This window comes from Rhipicephalus microplus, chromosome X, assembly GCF_043290135.1.
Source record: "Rhipicephalus microplus isolate Deutch F79 chromosome X, USDA_Rmic, whole genome shotgun sequence".
Lineage (NCBI taxonomy): Eukaryota > Metazoa > Arthropoda > Arachnida > Ixodida > Ixodidae > Rhipicephalus > Rhipicephalus microplus.
The window spans coordinates 55,123,210-55,144,899 of record NC_134710.1 but is presented as its reverse complement, the minus strand read 5'-3'; the positions used below and the strand labels follow the sequence as shown (position 1 = coordinate 55,144,899).

At 43.7% G+C, this 21,690-nt stretch overlaps 1 protein-coding gene across 1 annotated transcript in view; it reads right to left on the bottom strand.

Moving 5' to 3' along the window:
* Positions 1-21,690, bottom strand: part of LOC119176055 (monocarboxylate transporter 5) — a 130,449-nt gene that overhangs the window by 24,416 nt on the left and 84,343 nt on the right. The window contains exon 2 of the mRNA XM_037427165.2: positions 6,633-6,857. Coding sequence (XP_037283062.2) covers positions 6,633-6,840 — 208 coding nt within the window. The 5' untranslated portion in view covers positions 6,841-6,857. The remainder of the gene's footprint in view (positions 1-6,632; positions 6,858-21,690) is intronic.

Genomic DNA, 21,690 nt, shown 5'->3' with positions numbered 1-21,690 from the left:
CTTTACTGCGCGCAGCCAAGCATGCTTGCGATACGCAGTGATATTCTTGTAAGCTATGCTGCACGTATAGGCAACACGATTTCGCACGCGTTATTATTCGGGCATACTTTCTCGTAACCATGGTTGACGTTACAGTTGCACTGTGACTTTTGATAGCAATGAAATGCTCCAATCGTAGAGGCTTTATCGTGCAATCTGCGAGGGCAAGGTAAATGTAGTGTCATTATCATCGTTATTCATCATCATCATCACCATTTTCTTAGCCACCGCGCCGCACCTCTTGCGAAGCCCATGCCTAGTTCGAGCTGCGCGTGAACAGAACGACTTCAAGCGCCTAGAGTGTCGGACGCGAGCAGCCGTCGCCGCTCCGCTTCAGCCCTTGGTATTGCACGTCCACCATTTTCACGACGTCGTATCACGTCTCTCTAATCTCGTTAAGCAGTCATGGTTGATTGAGAAATGTTCACTTTGTCTCAATCGAGAATGCAGCGGGGACCAGAAAATACCTTACTCACATAGAAATAGTTTGTTCGCTGCGTATATGCACTAAAAACTTGAATACGTGCGAAAAACGAGCAATATTCTCGTTTTTTTTTTTCGTAGCTTTCGTCGCTCTGCTCCCTGAAACGATGGCGTTTCGGTAAGATGTCTTCCGTTGTTTGCAAGCGTGAAGCCGTCATTACCCTTACGTCAACAGATTCAGAACTGTACAGAATTTTTTTTTTCACCACGCAGCATAGACATGTCATCTATACAGTGTTCTAACTAGTACGTGCATTCGTGTTTGCAGCACTTACGCCAGCGCGAACAGGAGCAGCCTTGTACCACACAAAATCTCGGGTGATCGGTTCACTAGTGATAAAGGAATGGACTCCGGTCTTCTTCAGAGCATAGTGCACCATAATCAGTTTCTCAGAACGCGTGAACTCCGACGAGAACTGTCAGCGCACGCAACACGAGTTTACGTATACGCTGTAGTGTGCACCGACCGTACTTGTCGGTTGTCTGTTTCGGGCATTCTGATTCGAGTCGTTGGAACTTCACTGCTTGCGTCAACTGATTCGCGTTCATTCATGTTTGTGGTATGATATCACAACGCAACAGAAACCACCAGCCTTCCATTGTGGTGCAGCCCCGCCGCGGTGGTCTAGTGGCTAAGGTGCTCGGCTGCTGACCCGCAGGGCGCGGGTTCGAATCCCGGCTGCGGCGGCTGCATTTCCGATGGAGGCGGAAATGTTGTAGGCCCGTGTGCTCAGATTTGGGTGCACGTTAAAGAACCCCAGGTGGTCTAAATTTCCGGAGCCCTCCACTACGGCGTCTCTCATAATCATATAGTGGTTTTGGGACGTTAAACCCCACATATCAATCAATCAATCAATCAATCATTGTGGCGCAAATACAAACATGACACGTTTCGCGCTCAGAGTACTCTGGACGAGCGCGAATCGGAGGAAATGTATACCCGCGAATCTTTCCGCCAGGCGAGAAATGAGCGCTAGTGTTTAAGTGGAACTTTACCAGCCGACATGTATCATCGCTAAAGTTGTCGTTTCTCGCATTCAGGGACTCTGCTTTCTGAGCGCGTTGCTTCCCATGACTTCGCATTGCTATAGCAAAGCGAAGTTACCCCTCTGAAATACGTTGCCTACACGTATTGATGGGCAGTTCGTGTTTAGTGTCAATCGGAGCCCTTCTATGAGACTTGATGGCCGCGCCGAAATGCCGTAAGGTAAAGCTTCATGATTATTTCTCGAAAGGCGACGCTGCTCCCAGTAACCATTTAATGGTTATTAAATGTTTTCACCACCACCACCCAGTGCACACCCGATAACTGGCGAAAAATGGGGATGCCGCGTGTCACAGGTAGGCGGCTTCATCGAAGTAACTTGTCAGTCGTTAGCGGTGAAGAGCATTTTAGGCTTTCAGTATTTCTGCCTTTTCTGGAGTACCTAATAAGCCAGTTCAATGAGCACTTTAAAAGGCGTCGGGACACCTTGAAGATGCTTTCTTCCCTTCTGCCGCAGAATATTCCCGAATCTGCCACTCTCCCGGGAACTGTCGAGGAGTTTGCTGACGTGTACTTGAACATTATCTCAACTTTGGCATTGCAAGGGTAGTTGGCTGTATGGGCTGCGAAACGGAAGTGAGAGAAGCCAGAAGTGCTCAGCACGTCTGCGACGCAAGTGGTTTCCGATTGCCCAGAGGTATTCTTCCCAAACATGTACCGTGTTTTAAAGATTCTGGCAATTCTGCCCATGAGCACACCCGAAGAAGCTTTTTCCTCGCTGAGACACCTAAAGAGCTACAACAACAAATGAAATTGATTGGCATCGCTCTTCTGAACATCCACGGTGAAATACAAGTCTACCCGGATGACATTCGCTCTGTTCTTTACCGGGAACATAGGCGGCTTCAGATGAATGTGTAGTACCAACCATATGCGCCCGCTGATAATCAAGGAAGACAGTTAACGGACGTTATTCTTGGATTGATATTTTCTGAACAGCCGTAAAAACAAAGTTGGTAATAATCAATTGATGGGGTTTAACATCCCAAAACCACAATATGATAACGAGAGGCACCGTAGTGGGGCGCTCCGGAAATTTTACCACTTGGGGTCTTTAACGTGCACATCAATCAAAGTGCACGGGCCTCGAGCATCTTCACCTACATTGAAAATACCACAGGGATTCGATCCCGCGACCTGTGGGTCAGCAATGGAGCTCTGTAGACCACCGTGGTGAGTATTAAAAAAAAAGACAATTTCGGTAAAATCACTGTGCGCTACTTTTCGTCCAGCTGTATAAGGGCGCAAGTTCAACTGATTGAGATATATTGCTGAAAACCATTTTGATAGCACGGCAGAGTGATTTAGTTCTCTCCCGTCGCCTACTCCTTTCTTTTTGGTGGCACCTTCAACTTGTTCACGTGGTTTGTGGATACGAAAGGTGTGAACAGCAATGCAACAACCCAAATTTGCATGTGACAATTCTCGCAAAATTCGGGTAAGTTATTTGGCATATAATATGACATGCAATGCGCAGGATAATCTTCGTGTCAATTGAAAAAGATAATCAACAGTATTCCGGTATGCGATATGTCGGTTTGCTGCCTGAAACATTGCTTGAACAAAGTTTATTTCATTTCTTCTAAAACGTTATGTTTACTATGTATATTGTTTTTTATTTTACATGCTAACATGGCCACGCATGTTTCTTCATTCTGTGCCTTTCTTGTTGTACCTTGTTTCGCTAGTTGCAGAAATCGCTTGGTGTGCCCTTCCAGTCACGTCAATGTAAAAGAACGAACAGATGAAGGCTTTACGGAGGCTTTATAAAGACCTTATTTTTTTCAGCTTCATGATCCTTATTCTTGCGCTGTTTGCCACACAGCTTAACAATAAAACTACCCACACTGAATTTCTCATTACGCTACTTTAGGTTTATGACTACCATCTTTTTATTTATTATCTTAAGTTGCATGATGTTATGATGAGTATTTTAGTAGGCCTTTCTAAGGTTGTGATTGGCCTGCCCGTTTGCCTGTGTGACACCTTCGTCAATATAGACAACACGTCGGAGTGCCTTTAGCCATTAGGGCATAGTAAAGATATGTATCAATATATTGTACACTCGCATACACGTGAAGTGTGTGTGTGTGTGTGTGTGTGTGTGTGCGTGTGCGTGTGTGTGTGTGCGCGCGCGTGCGTGTGCATGCGTGCGTGTGCGCGCGCCTAGATGTTAGCAGGACGTCCGAAGGTTCAACAAAAATAGCAATGGTGGTCTCTGGCTTGAGTATATCTTGGCTCAGGTATACGTAAGGTCACACTGTAATATGCTTGATCATGGCCTTTCAGACCTTGGAACTCTGTCTGGTTTTTTCCATTAAAACGAACCTCTGCTCAGTGAGAATTATCGCATTGATCGACTCCGGCGAGATCTGTTGCGGTGGGTACAAGTACGACTTGACACGCTCGCGGCCGAAATTCCTGCACGAAATCTCACTGAGTGCCAAAGCCTTGACAAACACAGCGACACGGTTTTCCGTATGCAGACATTATTCACTGTAAATGCGTGCAGGAATGATACTGTGATAGTAGCACCGCCTAGTTTCTAAACCATGCCAGTGCGAAGTGACGAAAAAAAGGTGGGTAAGTGGCGGGGGGGGGGTCACGAAAAATATTACGGGGGGCGGGGTTTGACCCCCCCCTTTCTGGCTACGCCATTGAATAGCGATATTCCGTTCCTACAGTATGTTCTTCAAACACTTGGTGTGTGAACTCTTTTCGAACTTGCTGTGCACCCACTACGTGGCCTTAAGGGTGCAGTAGCAGGTGGGCCTTTTGTAGTGGGTCACTGCCTTTAAACTACGAAGTCATCATGAAAATCCCATGTTTTAACATCCGATTGCAATGTACGCTTGTACCACGCATTATTACGGCAATGTTGTGTTGTGAAATATGTATGCAGGACGCGTGTTAGTAAATCATGAAAGTTACTTTCACTGCATTTTCAAGCAGAGGAAGTCATTTTCTCTCCATTCACGAGCAGAGGCGTGGCTGTGCCGACGCCGACGCCGGAATTTCCCCAAAACGATCTCTTTAATGATGTCGCGGTAAAATCACACAGACGACGACAGAGTAAAACGGGACACAGCGCTAAACTATTAACTCGGTGTTTATAGCAGGTGATCACATATTTGTGCAGATGACACGGCCCCCTTCCAAAAAAGGGGGAGGGCGAAGGAGCGCACAAGAAAATCGACCCAGCATATTACACAACTGCGGCTGACGCGACGAAAATAGCGTCTCCTTTAGTGATAGACCGATTGAACGGCAATTTACGGCGTCTCTATATTCAGTATCTCCCACTTCCAATATTCCAACACACTACGACACTCAACAAAAATGGCAGCACCTATCGGGGAAAAGTCCACTCCACTAAGCACGAGCGACGGTCACGCATGCAGCCTCCCTAGGCTACGAAACCGTGCCTCATCCGCTATGATAACAAGACCTCGCACCAAGTGACTTCTTCCTCTTACCTTGTGTGATGAGCCCCCAGCGCGGGAACATTGTCGGGTCGACTAAGTCATCGTTCAGGTCGAGCTCACTATGAACTCTTGAACTGAAGAGTTCTACACCAATGGCTTGCGGGAACTCATGCATTGTTGGAAAAAGTGCTGGACGCTGGGAGGAAATTGTGTACAGAAAGACTGACCCTACGCTGAAACTATGTTTTCTTTTTGTCTCTCTTCATGTCAATGTTACGAACTTAATGAACGTCCCTCGTATACAAGAAATATGGTGAATCCATTATTTCAAACGACAACGTAATCCGACACTTCGTACAAACACCCTCCCCCCTCCCATTTCGCTTCGACCTTCTTCACTCTTCCTGTCCTGGTGGGAGACTAAATTTCGTGAGTGTGGCTCACCACCTGGTGAGATTGAGACCCTTTATTTAGAATAACAGACGCCATGGAAACGTTCACCATCGGCATCCCATGCAGTGTGTCGTAGTGTGAAGCGACAAGTTAATTTACTGCATGTTCTATAAGCTGGAACTAGCTTCTTATCAGCAGAATGCCTTGAAATATTGCGGTATCAATGTAAGCCATCGAATTACTAGATAAAATGCTTGTAAGTGAAGTTTGGTTCATCAGCTTGGTAATCAGAAATTGTATTGTTCAATCACTGATGTCAGCTGTCACGTATTTCTGAAGATACATTTGTATGAGTGCCTTGAACTAAGTGATTTCAGCAGTTGGGCATTTATTTCAAATTAAAAAAAGGTAACCGATTATTGAATCAAATATAAATTATTCTCATTTCTAGCAAAAAAGTACGAAATTCACGGATCACATTTGATTGAAAAGAAAAAAAAAGGAGGGTCATGGGAAAGGAAATCAAACTGATGCACTGCAAAGGCATGTGACGGCGTTCACAGTCAAACGCCCGAAAAACTAAATAGCTTGTGATTGGTAAACGCTTGCTCTCAATTATCGGGAACACCTTACCACGTAACGTAACAATGTCATTATTCCTCTTCATTAATGCTCTTCACTTGCTCGCATGCCCTTCTTTAGAGCATGTCAGCAAATTAATGCACGTGCAGGTAATGCTGCACTAACAGACAAATTATGTATAAAAGGTGTGTGAGAAATTCGCCCATAAATAAATCAGCAAAGTCATATGCATGCTACCTAAAAGTGAGCCTTTGCTTACTGAATGGCTACAAATTTCTTATCCGACATATCTGCCTCGTACACTCGCTTGCGACTACCTGGCTGCAGAGTCACTTGGAGCAGTGCTCATAGTAGATTGTTCCGTCTCACTTGAAGTTCTAGCATGGGTATAGACCCCGTACATATGGCAAACGAACAAATTTTCAACAGCTGCGGATACTGAAATTTCGTATACAAATCTACTAGCAAAGACATTTCAATTCGTTTTCGAAATTTCAAGTAGTCACACACTCATAATTTTCATCTGTTAAACACAAACTTTGGAGTTAAGTTTAATAAAAAATGTCTATTGTCGTCTTCACGGCACCTCTTTTAAGGGCATACCAATGTTTTGGCGCGAACAATTGAACTGGACGCGAAGACGTCAAAGGGGAACACACTCTCACCCGTCATGCAGAGCGTTGCCCCTGCGAGGCTGAAGGGCCACGAGGCCTGCTCGTGGCTGCATTGGTAGGTGCGCACCATGGCCACGTACAGCACGCCGCTGGCACGAAAGAAGCCCAGCACGAAGAGGTTCATCCAGAAGACAGCCGCCACGATGACCAGGCCGTGTAGTTGCCGCGCGCGTAGCACGGGCTTGCGCGACAGGCCCATGGCCGCTCCCGCATGCGCTGCGTGAGAGGAAGCACCAGTTCAGGCTTCGTACGTACTGATCACACAACAGTGAGTCGAGCTCCACGGTGGATGCGCTCGACACAGAAAGCAGCAACTGTCGGTCGCGCGCGCCCTCTTTCTCGCTTCTTGGCAGCCATCTCTCTGCCTCGGACCGAAGCTCCCTTCAGCTTTCATTCTTTCTCTCTATTTCGCTTGTTTTATGTAGTTATTTTTTCCCTTTCTCATAAGACAAAAGCCGTCTCCCGGTTCGTCTGGCGAAAGTGAAAGAGGGACAGAAAGGTGACGCACCCTTTCGGAATTATTCTTTTTTATCAACGATCTGACGGTTTCGCAATGAAATGTCATCAGCGCTCGAACGCCGCTAGAGTCTTGCCTCTCTCTCCCAGAGGTTGCACAGTGGTACTGGCACGATCGCGGCGATAAGAACGGTTTCGCCGTTGCTGTGCGTGCGTGTGTGCGGCTCTACACGGTCAGGGGTGGTGTCACGGGGAGCGCAGGAGGGGGGGGGGGGGTGCAACGGCTCTTTTAAGAGCTCCACCTACACCCCCTTCGCTTTGCCAACAGCAAACATATTGAATGTTCGAATGCACAGCGCTCAAGCACAGCTTCTTTGCAACCCTGAGGGAACTCTTTTTTCGTGATCATGTCACCCCCCCCCCCCCCCAAAAAAAAAAAAAAGAAATCCTGACACCACCTTTGGACATGGTTTCACCGCGTCGCCATTTACACGTTAGACGAATACTGATCACCCACAACAGAGATAAACTTGGCTGAGATTTCACGCCTTCCAAGGAAAGGTCTGTAACAGCACACCACGAAAACGTTAGCCGCAGAATCCCATTGCAGCTCACGGAGACGGACGCCGCAGACAAGTTTGCTGCAGGCAAGGTGATAAGCCGCGCAACTGGAAGCCGAAGGTCTCACGTTTTATAAGATCACATTTACGAGAGGGGGCTGACATGTCACGTGTTTCGCACATCCCCGAACACACACTGCATTCGTTCCGCAGACGTTACTCAATAAATACAAGTTCAGCGCAGTGACATTTATCACCGCCTGTTTATTAAGCAAAAAGAGCGGGAAAAAATTTGTCAGCTAAGTTTTTTTAACACGTCAAGCAATTTGTGAGAATATAGACAACATAGAAGCCGATGCAGCAGCCCAATCAACACATCGCGAATAGGAAATATGGCTTCCCGCAGAATATGAGAATGTGAACGACGTTCTGATTGAAACGCCATTCAAAGTACGTAAAAAGGCTTCGCTTGACTAACATTCTCAGAGCTTCCATCTGCATTATATTCATTCGCTTATTAAAATGAAAATTCGATTAACTTTACACAAAAACGTGGGGACTCCTACTCATCGGTTACGACTGGTATAATGCCTGCACGAAACGCGTTTAGCACAAAAGTGGCCACATTGATGTGCTCGAATGGATGGCATTTCTAGCTTTTAATATACTTACCACTCCTTCTTTTATACTGCCCACATCTCAGCACATTGAGGCTCCAACTTGTGTAGACGTTATTGACATAAAGCCGTATAACTTATTTAGTTTAGAAAGATTATTAGGTACGTACCAAAGAAGAGCAACTGATTGAAAACTTCAAGGCAACGGCACTTTTGTGCAGTGCTAGGAAGCTTCACGTTCTTTTAAAATTCTAATGGCGACGGGCATATGTGATTACTAATTAGTGAGCCGTTTCTTTACAATGCCACTTGCTGTGTTATGCTGTGCAGTGAGCAATTATGACTTGCAAGTGATGATTCATCTATGTGTTGAATGTAGCAACCTCAGACTGAGAGTCTCTTTGGTAAATGACATTACTACGCACACTTCTGACAGTTCATAATAATGTCGCAGCGCCAAGTTGTATGTGATAAAGGAGCATGTTTGTATACACCACCCACGTTTTGTAATGTCGTGATCTTATACTTTGACTGTCTGCTGTATGGTCCCCCTGTTCAGAAACCAATGAGTTGCCGGTGCCGTACTTGAGCGTCAACGTATCCCAGTATCTCAGCGGTAAGAACACATGTTAAAATTAGGACGCTATCATTTTTTATTCCGGAAGTCGTACGAGTGAAGAATGGGGAAACAAGTGTTAGGAGAGATGCGCATCGTATGCCCGCCACGGTGGATCAGTGTAACTAGGGTGCTCGGCTGCTGACCGGAAGGTCACGGGTTCGATCCCGACTGCCACGCTCGCATTTCGGTGTAGGCGAAATGGTAGAGGCCTGTGTCCTGTGCGATGCCGGGCACGTTAAAAACACCATATGGTCGAAACATCCGGAGCCCTCCACTACAGCATCTTTCGTATAGTCATATGATGTTTTCGGGACGTGAAACCCCAGATATTAAATGCGAAGCATTTATTTGCGAACAGCAAGCACTTGTGGTATCTATCTATCTATCTATCTATCTATCTATCTATCTATCTATCTATCTATCTATCTATCTATCTATCTATCTATCTATCTATCTATCTATCTATCTATCTATCTACCTGTCTATCTATCTATCTATCTATCTATCTATCTATCTATCTATCTATCTATCTATCTATCTATCTATCTATCTATCTATCTATCTATCTATCTATCTATCTATCTATCTATCTATCTATCTATCTATCTATCTATCTATCTATCTATCTATCTATCTATCTATCTATCTATCTATCTATCTATCTAACTATCTATCTATCTATCTATCTATCTATCTATCTATCTATCTATCTATCTATCTATCTATCTATCTATCTATCTATCTATCTATCTGTCTATCTATCTATCTATCTATCTATCTATCTATCTATCTATCTATCTATCTATCTGTCTGTCTGTCTGTCTGTCTGTCTGTCTGTCTGTCTGTCTGTCTGTCTGTCTGTCTGTCTGTCTGTCTGTCTGTCTGTCTGTCTGTCTATCTATCTATCTATCTATCTATCTATCTATCTATCTATCTATCTATCTATCTATCTATCTATCTATCTATCTATCTATCTATCTATCTATCTATCTATCTATCTATCTATCTATCTATCTATCTATCTATCTATCTATCTATCTATCTGTCTGTCTGTCTGTCTGTCTGTCTGTCTGTCTGTCTGTCTGTCTGTCTGTCTGTCTGTCTGTCTGTCTGTCTGTCTATCTATCTATCTATCTATCTATCTATCTATCTATCTATCTATCTATCTATCTATCTATCTATCTATCTATCTATCTATCTATCTATCTATCTATCTATCTATCTATCTATCTATCTATCTATCTATCTATCTATCTATCTATCTATCTGTCTGTCTGTCTGTCGGTATATATATATATATATATATATATATATATATATATATATATATATATATATATATATATATATATATATATATATATATCCCCGCAGCAGTAGTCTAGTGGCTAAGGTACTCGGCTGCTGACCCGCAGGGCGTGGGTGCAAATCTCGGCTGCAGCGGCTGCATTTCCGATGGAGGCGGAAATGTTGTAGGCCCGTGTGCTCAGATTTGGGTGCACGTTAAAGAACCCCATGGTGGTCAAAATTTCCGGAGCCCTCCACTACGGCGTCTCTCATAATCATATGGTGGTTTTGGGACGTTAAACCCCACATATCAATCAATCAATCAAATCAATATATATATATATATATATATATATATATATATATATATATATATATATATATATATATATATATATATCCGCTTACGTCTGGGTGCTTTTGTCTGAAAATAAATAAGCACAAAACTAAAGTAATGTACAAGTCTCGACAGAAAACACCATTTTGCGATAGGTGGAGAGACGCTGGAAGTTGTAAGGGATTATGTCTACTTAGGACAGGTAGTAACCACGGAGCCGAAGCATGAGAGTGAAATAACTAGAAGAATAAGTATGGTGTACTGGATCACATTCGACAAGTATTCTCAAATCATGAATGGTAATCTGCCACTAACCGTAAAGAGAAAGGTATATAACAGCTGCATCTTGTCAGTACACACATACGGAGCAGAAACCTGGAGGCTTACAAAGAGGGTTCAGCTTAAATTCAGGACGACGCAGCAAGCAATGGAAAATGATAGGTGTAACCTTAACATACAAGAAGAAAGCAGAGTGGATCAGCGAACAAGCCGAGTTGAAGGATATAATAGTTGAAATCAAGAAGAAATGCACATGGGCCGGGCACGTAGCACGTAGGCAGGATAACCACTGACTGGATTCCTGGAGAAGGCAAACGCACGAAGGGGAGACAAAGTTAGGTGGGCCGATAAGATTAAAAAATTCGCTGGTATAACGTGGCAATGAAAAGCACAAGCCCAGTTGATTGGTGAAAAATGGCAGAGGCTTTTGCCTTGCAGTGGGTGTAGTGAGGCTGATCATGATGCTCTCTTGATCACATGCTTAACTTGACGTGAACCCAAAACTATTATGAGATGGTAAGATAGTTTGACGAATAAGAGGCGCTGGTCATGGTATGGACAATGTCACAACCCCGTCGCATACGTTGTAAAACACTTCCCGCCAGACAGTGGCGCATACCCGAGGGTGGGTATGTGACACATGTGATTGTCACTTAGTAGTTACCCAGTTACGAAAAGAACACACACGGGCAATTTTAACGCGCATGCATTAAGAGAAATCTGACATCGCAGCGTCTACCCGACGAATGCAAAGAATTAATTTCAGGGTCCCAGCTGGAATGGAACCCAAACGTTCCACGTTACAATGAAGCATTTACCGAAGAGCTAAGCGAGGTCTCGGTGTTACTTTTCAAATAGACCCTACTGTGCGGGAAATCGCAATTGTGGTTGCAGTGCTGGCTATCAGATTTTATAAACATTGCATATGTACTCCTAAGATACAGCCGTCACGTCGGGTTATCGTCAATTGTAGTTAAGTGCCATGCACTGAAATAGATTTATGTAGCAGTGTCTAGGGCTACCATCCTCGCGAGCACCAGCGCTCCCTATCACCTTATCGCTTATGGTGTTAATATTCATGGCCCTGTAGGCAACGTTGCGCAAGTGCAAACAACTGGTTATATAAACATCTGCAACTCTTCAACATGTCTGTGTATAACAATTATAATTTATTTAGCGTTATTTAATGACGAGTCGCTCAATAGAAAAAAATACAACACAGTCACCTTTCCTCCGCATGCTTCCCATAACGTCAATTCCCAAGGTAGTGGGATCTGCCGAATTTTATTAAATTAGCATCACATAACGGTTATGCCCTAACATTATGATAAGTCGAAGTTGATTCTAGTTATCAAGAGCATTAAGAGTAAACAGTATCTTATGTAAACGTTGTCATTACCAGTAAAACAATGACATTATCAACGTGACAAACAACAATCGGTTCTTTTCCAAACACGTACGATACCCTGTTTTTTTTCTCCCTCTATTTTCAGGGGTGGACCTCCTTGAGACGTAGACTGGTCTCACGTTGTAGTAGCCGCCACTAGTACTCAGAGTACTCACTATATGGCGCTCGCACCACTAGTACTCTGATTGCTCACTACATGGCGCTGCGGCGCTCGCTCCACTCCGATGCGTGCTTTCGTGAAATAGGAGACCACGTCCGCTCTTACGTTAAAACTCGTTCGCTCTTGGCGCGCTTTCTCTTTCACTGGCAGTCTGTGTGCTTAGAGTATGAGCGACAAAGACAAGGTGGGCGAGCGGAGGGCTCGGAAGGCGGCTGCAGCGCGTGCTCGCGTCGTTACATGATGACCGACTGGGCAAGATTTACGGAGGATTCCCACTTTACCTACGTGCCTACGGAGCTTCGCGCACTCATCATTCTTTCCGTGAATATGCTGTGATTTTTCAGAAGGTCTTTCAAGAAACACATTCTACGCATTCAGATCTGGCGTATATTATTATTGTTTTATCTCTTTTTTCTGTGCTGAGAGATGTAAAACTTTCAAATCCCTCTCATAGAACTGTTACCACCTGCCACGCCATATGCACCAATGCATATAGTGATGTTTCCCCACACATTGCTGGAGTCAAAAAGTGGGAGGAAAAGTAAATATTGTGATTCTTGACGGCTTGCTACAAGCGTGCACCTTTGTGCTATGTCGACTCCCGCTGACAGAAAATGAGAAGTGTGTGACGTGAAATGAGGGACGTCAGCCGCCAGCGCCCCTCGCGGCCCCGAGCTGTGAAAAATAAGTGGTTTCTATGCAAACACCTTATTCCAGATGCTGTTGTTCTAAAAAAAAAAATTCCCACTGAAAATACAGCCTGCAGCTCGCACCAGCACACTGTGACTCACGGCGAATAATGGTCTCTACAATGGCATGCTAAGTTTAAATCACAGTAGCCAGTAAACACTAGCGAGATTTGAAAGCTTTCATGCGACAACAAAAAGCGATCTACAAAAAAATAATAATCTTCATTAAAATATTAAAGTTTCCACGTCTACTAAGCATACATTTATCGTATACTTGAAATTATCCTTCCTGGACTTCCAAAGTGTGGCGCTGAGTATTCCTGAGTGTCGTCTCCACTCGAGCGATCGGCGCAGTTATTACGATGTGCATACGTGTGAGAAACAAATCATCTCAGTGTTGGTTTTCTGCGACAAACTCCTGCTCTCTGGAATCACGCACTACTACAGCTTTTCCCAACACTCTGACTTTGACTCTTAGGAGCTTCATAAAAATGTAAAGATTCAATAAAACATTCATTGCTTGCATGACGCTTAAGTATGCACAGGTTCACGCTTAAGTGTTAATTGAGCATGAATATAGGCGTGAATAGGCTACAATTGTGTTCTCTCGAAGAAAAAAGCTGACGGCCCTTAACCGGGGCCGTCAGCCATATTCGCAAAAATATTTTATTCTATAGCCTTGTTCGGAAAAAAATTTTCAGCCTACAGTCTTTTTTATGACATAATGAAATAGCAGGATATATTCCCGGTTTCCAATGAAGAAATGATGGTTTGCATTGTCACATATGTGTGATATCATGAAGTATCAGCGTCGAAAGCTGGGTTAGTTGGTAAGGTTCTGTAATGGTTAAAGCAGCGTGAACGCGGACGAAGAAAGGAGGCACAAAAATGCTCAGTGTGTTCCTTTTTTTTCGTCCATGTTGTTTGCGCGGCTGTAACCGTACCGATACCATGACGCTTTCAGAAATAGCGCAGCCGATGATGCACGTGTGTGATGAGCGCGTGAAGAAATAGTGAGTGCCGGACTCTTAAATTTCTTTCAGACTGTATATCACATTCTGCAGAACATCTGCCAGAAATAGCGACAAAGCATGGCTTCGAGCATGGAACCGAGTTCTCTCCGTTTGAAAAAAAATGAAGAAACAATACCCCAATATTGCTCATAAGGTAACAACCGAGCCATTTCTGATTATCACCATGCCGTAACGGAGATTGCAAGCTCTCGTGTCGATGATCATTTGCCCAGAAAACACGCGCCTTTGCATATTCACTACCGTTTTTATTGCATTGACGCGCTTCTATATTCAGATAGACCTCGGATACTGAAACGCACTTCACGTTTGTGTGTTCAAAGAGAGAGAGAGTGATAAAGTAAAAATATCAGAAAGGTAGGGAGGTGAACTAGGCTAACCTTCATGGCCAATGTACACGACAACGCAGATAGCATTTTGATGCGATCGCGTTAAAAAGCTCGTTTCGCGAAAATTCCGGCGACGGCGTCGTTGGTTCATCATCTTATGCGTGACCAAAAAATTGAGAATGATTCAAATAAATGATAAAAAAATCCTGCGTCATAGTGGGGATCGAACCCGGGTTGTTTCGCACTTGCTGTTTCCGTCATTTTACTCAAGGCCCCTTGAAGATAACGGGATGAGGTTCAAAGAGAAATTGTGCGCCGTGGTTGACCAACACGTGCCTATTATCAAAATAGCCGATAAGAACAATACATGGTTCACGAAACATCTTTGACAGCTTCGTAACAAAAATAAATGCTTATATAAAGCTGCGAAACGTGCGGACAGCCAGACATCTTGAAAAAATATGACAGCTGTGCAAAAGATTGCTGCTATGATCTTTCTGCTGCTTAAGATGAATACTTTTCTCATGATCACCCTTCCCTGCTCAAACGTAATCCTAAAAAGTTCTGACAAATATAATATCCCAATGATCACGTTAACCACATTGTGTACGGTGCTCCTCTTTAAGGCAATGAGTGTTCGTCTGTTTTCAGTCATTTATTTTCATCCATTTTCATCTATTGTCTTGTATTGGTAGTCACTGATCGTGACTACCAATACATGGCACCCATAGACATTTCAATCGAAGGTATCGCGCACCTCATTAATAATCTTAAGCTATCCACTACATCCGGTATTGATAAAATTAACTCCAAAATTCTAAAAAACACGGTCTCAGTTTCTAGCGAGATTTTATCCCACATTTTCCAGCGATATTTAAGCACTGGTCAGATTCTAACCGACTGGAAAACTGCCAAAGTTGTACTCATTTTTAAAAATGGCGTCAAAAACATAGATGGAAATTACCGACCCATTTCATTAACGTGCATTTGTGTTAAGATGATGGTACACATTATCGCATCTCATGTATACAGCCATCTCGAATCTAGTAACTATTTTTTCGCGAAACAGCACGGGTTCCGAACAGGCTTGTCACGCGAGACTCAACTATATACCAGAATTAACAACAGGTTTGCACTCCAACATGGACTCAAACCTACCAACGGACTGTATCTTCCTAAATTTTTCTAAGGCATTTGATCGCGTCGCACATTGTCGCCTCTACATTGAGCTATTCGCAATAAAACGGAATTCGTTAACTCTATCCTTTCTCCGAAATTTCCTTTCTAACAGGCAGCAATTCACCACGGTCAACAATGTCTCCTCATCATTTTCCTTTGTTTCTCCAGGTGTACCTCTAGGGAGCGTACTTGGTCTGTATTGTTTCTTATCTATATCAACGACTTACCTAATAACATATCATTCTGCATGCGCATATTCGCTGATGATTGCATTATATATCGCTCAATTAACAGTTCCAGCGAGCACATGGCCCTTAAAAAAGACCTCAACATACCGATTGGTGTGACACATGGCTAATGCATTTGAACTCAACCAAGTGCAAAGTGATGTCCTTTTGCAGGAAGCATTCCAAATCCAACTTCTCGTACAGTTTAAAAAACAGCCCATTATCTGAGGCCTCTTCTTTTAAATATCTAGGCATCACTCTTACTCCGAACTTTTCTTTGACTACCTATATTACTAACGTGTGTGCCAACGCGGCCAAGTAATTAGTGTAGTTACGTCACAAACTTCGAAGCTCGCCCTCTCTCATTCGCAAGCTTGCTTTCCCAATGTTTGTCCACCCACAACTTGAGTTTTCCATCTGGTCCCTCCATCGAAAATATTTGATTACTTCATTAGGATCAATCCAGAAAAAAGCCGCTCGTTTCATTGCTCGAAACTATCACTATCGGTCAAGTGTGACACAAAGAAAACTCCCTTTTCTTCGAGTTGTTGAGTGATCGTCGTGATACATCGTTGTTGTCGTTATTCTATAAATACGCGTACCAGCTCGACTGTCATGCGCTGGGCCTGTATGCATCACCACACACATCTCGTAGAATACATAGTAGGGAGTTTTAGAATACCGTTTGCAAGTGCTGCGGGCGTTGCGGGCGCCATATGAGTTTTAGAATAGCGTTTGCCCTGCTGCGAACCGCAACGCACGATCGCAGCGACACCGTATCCTCGAAACCAACGCTTGCGGGCCACATGCGGGCCGCCATCACCGCACGCAATTTTGGATTTTTCGCGTGCGATTCGCGAACGCGAACGCCGACTCGCGTTACGACGCATGCGCAGTGGCAGTGACCGCACCGCAAGGGCTCGCGGAGCGCTATTCTAAAACTTCCTAATAAACTAATTTTCACGTGACTTTACGGTTACACTGACGTCTTCAACTATTCCGCGCTTCCGTGAGCGATACGTCTAAGGAACAGCTTAACTGATGATACATAGTCTCGGAAACTAACTCAGAAATATTCAGGCAATCTCTTAACGCGCATATCTCCGACAGACTGAGACCACGTTCTGGCTAACTTATTGCACGTAATAATCAGTTCTTTTGCTCAGGTGCCTGCGCAGTTTCATGTGCGATGACTTACATGCTGTAGTCTTCCCCCGCCTCTCCTTTAGTAGCCTTCCCATACCCCCCCCCCCCCCCCACCCCAGCAGGACAGTAACACGGCGATGTGTTTGTGTCCTCCCATCGTCGCGTTGTCCTCATTTTGCTGTTTTTTTTAGCTCAAGGCATTGTACCACTTGTATTCTTGTTGGTATTTTATCATGCCCTATATTATGCAATACTTGTATTTCGCTTTTTAATGTTACCTTTTCTGATGGTTCTTGTATTATTCACCTTTTATAGAATTTTGATTGTACTAAGTCTTTGTTTTACGTGATGTGTTCTTGCATATCAAATTTTCCTTCTTCATGCAAATTGGTTTATGCCTTTGGTGTATAAAATTTCGGTAACCCCCCCCCACACACACACTAAATGCCCATGTGGCCATGTAAAGCATTTCAATAAATAAATAAATAAATAAATAAGTATTTATATAAATAAATAAGGTGGAAGTTCTACCACACGGCCACGCGTTTATTTTTTTATGATATAAGAATTTACGAAAATAAAGATAAAATGAAGCAAACAAAATTACAATCCCGTGGCGACAATAAGCGCTCAAGAGTTCCTAAGAAACTCGCAATGGCTAAGACAGCATGAATTCTTCCCATAGAGTTGTTCACATCATGTTATACAAACAAAAAAGGGGTGAGGCCAAACACCTCACCAAAGTGGAGTACCAGTTCGGTATAAAGTCTAGGTCGTTGTAAATTTCTCTGAGGTCAATGGCCATTTGAATCAAGTGCGTGCTTGCAGAGGTGGTGGGTTCTGCATTGCGGTCCTGCATACGTGTCTTCCGTAAACTGTGAATAACCATGAGAAAAACATATCACCTGGCACTTCATCAAGTGATGCTGGTAGGAGATATAGTATTGTGTGAAAATTAAGGACACAACATTTTTGTTTTTTTAGTGCTCACTGAAGGACATCCCAAAACAGAAGGGCATCTTTGCAGCTAGCAGAACGATGTTCAATCGTTTCCGGCACATTACATAGATGGCAGTTAGCACATGAAACGAAAATCATTTTCTTTTTAACCACGTGTTTACCGTCAATCTTTCAGAGTAGAGGTTATAGGAGAAAGCTTTTGAATGCAGTTGAATTCACATGTTTCGTACTCGTTTTAACACATCGTTGCCAGGAAGATAGAGGTACAATGACTGGTACAACGGACGCGGTAAGAGCACACATACTTAGTAGATCCTTATACAGTACCTTGCGCGATACTGTGTACAGGTATCCTAAGAAAAGCAAGCTTTAAGGAACCTAACTGTGAGGTAGACTTCTTGCATGAATTTTCACAAACACGGGCGTTCAGAAAAGCTTGAAGAAATGACTAGGTTAGGGGAGGAATTCACAAAATTAACCTGCAAGAATGAACGAATTGCGGGATGGGAATGGTCACGAAAAAAGAAAAAGTGGGAAACTGTTTGCCATAAATAAAGGTGTTTTAATCCTAACCCACCCTCACTAACTGGTTTGAGTATGTTAATAAACAGTTGTATCAGGCTAGTTGGTATGAATCCATCTTGGTAGGAAGCACACCAACTATTACACGGAACACACAAACAGCCCCAACTTCTATCGATACGGTATAGAACTGCTTATTTAAAAAGCTCCCAAGCAGCGAATATACGCACACCAACTGAAAAAGATTGTCTCATTGTCGTTTGGACACACTTCATGAATTTTGGATCTCCGAGGAACTTCGTGTTCATTTTCCGAATGACATACTGGGGGCGGAATTGCTTGTGATGATTTTCACCAGTTTGCGCAGTAACAATGCAATGGTGTGAGAATGATACAGCGTCAGTGCTACATGACACGCGCCTACTAGCGAGAACAGTGAAATAAACTCCTCTGATTGGAAACGCAGTGAACGTATATTTTCATACTTTACAAACACAGGCGTCTTGTATACATGCTTCACAATACAACATGTAATATTGCAGGAATAATGCGTGGTAAAAGCACGCATTGCAGTCGGGCGTCAAAACATGTGATAATCCTATTGTCTTCGAGGTTTAAAGCCGGTCACCCGCTACAAAAGGCCCACATGCTACTGAGCGTATTCCCTTGAGTGCACATAGTGTGTGCATAGCAAGTTTGAAAAGGTTTGGCGCTCTAAGTGTTTGAAGTACGCACTAGGAACAGGACATCGCTATCGTGTTAACTCTTAAGGGTGAAGCTTTAGGCTGCCCTAATATTTCGTAGTGCTCTTCATGGAGACTATCAACCAATGTTTTCACTTCTTGTCAAGTTTATCGAATTCGGCCAGAGGCCAGAGAGCACGATGAGGGAACTCTATTTAAGAACGGTAAAAGTGCACTAAAAATGAGGACACAAAGAAGGCACACACATAGCGAAACTTTTTAACAGTTTTATTTTGCGATACCAAGGCTACTCATAGGTACAAAAAACAATAAATATGCGCGCATATGTTGCGCAGTAGAACAAGATCATTACTAAGCACCGAAACGGACACCAATAAAATCTAATTCTTTCCTTGTCAGTGCCGTAGAGGGCTTGCTAACACACTTGTTACCCATCTTTTCAACCTCCCCTGCTTCCATGATTTCACGTGTAAACTGATTTTTGTTTTGGGCTGAAATCGTGCACTTGCCAAATAGAGGAAAACAACGACACTTCTTACAGTACACTGCTAAGAAACCGCCTGCCACGTTTTCAACATTGTAATGGCGTTCACGCAGCCATTAATTTAGGCAACGACCGGTTTGACCGACGTATAGCAGCGACCACAAGATAACAGCAATGCAAGTTTGGTTTGCAAGGAGAAATGCAAATGAAAAGCGGAGGTGCCAAACAAAGCACAAAAACAAGTTTTATGACTGCGCTCTGTGTGTAGTGTATTGCCTGCTGCTATCATGTGGTCACTGCTACGTCGGTCAAACCGGTCGTTGCCTAAATTAACGGCTGCGTGAACACCATTACAGGGTTGGAAACGTGGCAGACGTTTTGTAGCAGTGCACTCTGAGAAGCGTGGTTGTTTTGTTCCATTTGACAAATGCAGAATTTCGGCCCGAAACACAAATCAGCTTGCACGTGAAATCAGAGAAGCAGGTTGAAAAGATGGGTGGCAAGTGTGTCAGTATACCCTCTATTGCGCTGACAAGAAAAGAATTTAATTTTATTGGTGTCCGTTTTGATGCAAAGTAATGATCTTATTCTGCTGTCAATATCTGTGCACATATTTATTATCTTTTTGGCCCTTTAGGTAGCCTTGACATCGCCAAATGAAACTGTTGAAACTTGCGCTATGTGTGTGTGTGTGTGTTCTCTGTGTTCTCATTTTTAGAGCGCTTTTACCGTTCTTAATTGTGAAATACCAACGTGCCCAGATGTCCACCTTGGAAAAGGCACTCTATTTGATGTCAATACCTACATTTCAAGAACGCCCATTTTTCGCTTCAAAAATGCAGTTTTCTTTGAAGTCCGTCTCGATTGATTGATATGTGGGTTTAACGTCCCAAAACCACCATATGATTATGAAAGACGCCGTAGTGGAGGGCTCCGGAGATTTCGACCACCTGGGGCTCTTTAACGTGCACCCAAATCTGAGTACACGGGCCTACAACATTTCCGCCTCCGTTGGAAATGCAGCCGCCGCAGCCGGGATTAGATCCCGCGACCTGCGGGTCATCAGCCGAGCATCTTAGCCACCAGGACACCGCGGCGGGGCAGGTGTCATGTGTTAGGCCAACTCCTTTGGTGAAGACGACGATGACGACGACGACAACAACAACAACGACGACAACGACAACACAACACAACACAACACAATAATAATAATAGTACCGTGTCGATGTGACATTCTTGCTTTTATGAATATAAAAGTGTAATAACCAGTTATCATTGATAAGCCGATATGACACAACCCCTGTGAACACCGCCACAAGCGTGCGCAGGGTTCCTTTTCGGGAGGGAACGAAAGTTCATCGCAGTGCCCCCCCCCCCCCTAGATCAATATACTTCGCGCCCCCCTCCTCTGAGATCACTAAAGTGGACGGCCGTCACACTCCCCATGCGCGCGTTATGATCACCATTGGGTACCTCGATGTGACCTTTTTAAAACCAAGAAAAAAGCCTCAGTTCACGCTCCCGCGACCTGCGGGTCAGCAGCCGAGTACCTTAGCCACTAGACCACCGCGGCGGGGCTTGGAAGTCCATCTTGTAAGCGACTGAATGAATGAGGGTTCTTTATTGTACACATATACAAAATATGCACAAACTGTAGGTCTCACAGCCAATGTAACATTTCTTTTCTTGCAAGTCAGTATGCTAACCTATTTAAAAATTGATAGGTCCTCACGGTATGCCAAATGTGTTTTTACGCAGGTATTCAGAATGGGTATAACCGCTATCTTGAGATTATATTTAAGGTATCGGTACCACAGAAGCTGTTCTCAGGTGATTGGCTAGTCACAAAAGTTATTCCGGTAGACAAGTGAGATGGAAAGCAAGACCATAATATCAAAATCAATCTATGGCTACCTTGAAAACAAGAAGGCGTAATTTTTTTTTCAAACGGCTATCAACGGAACCTATCCACTGTTACACAATTGGTGGAAACAATTGATTACTTTTCTACTGTACTGAAACAAAAAAAAAACAGTTCGACGCTATATGTTCATG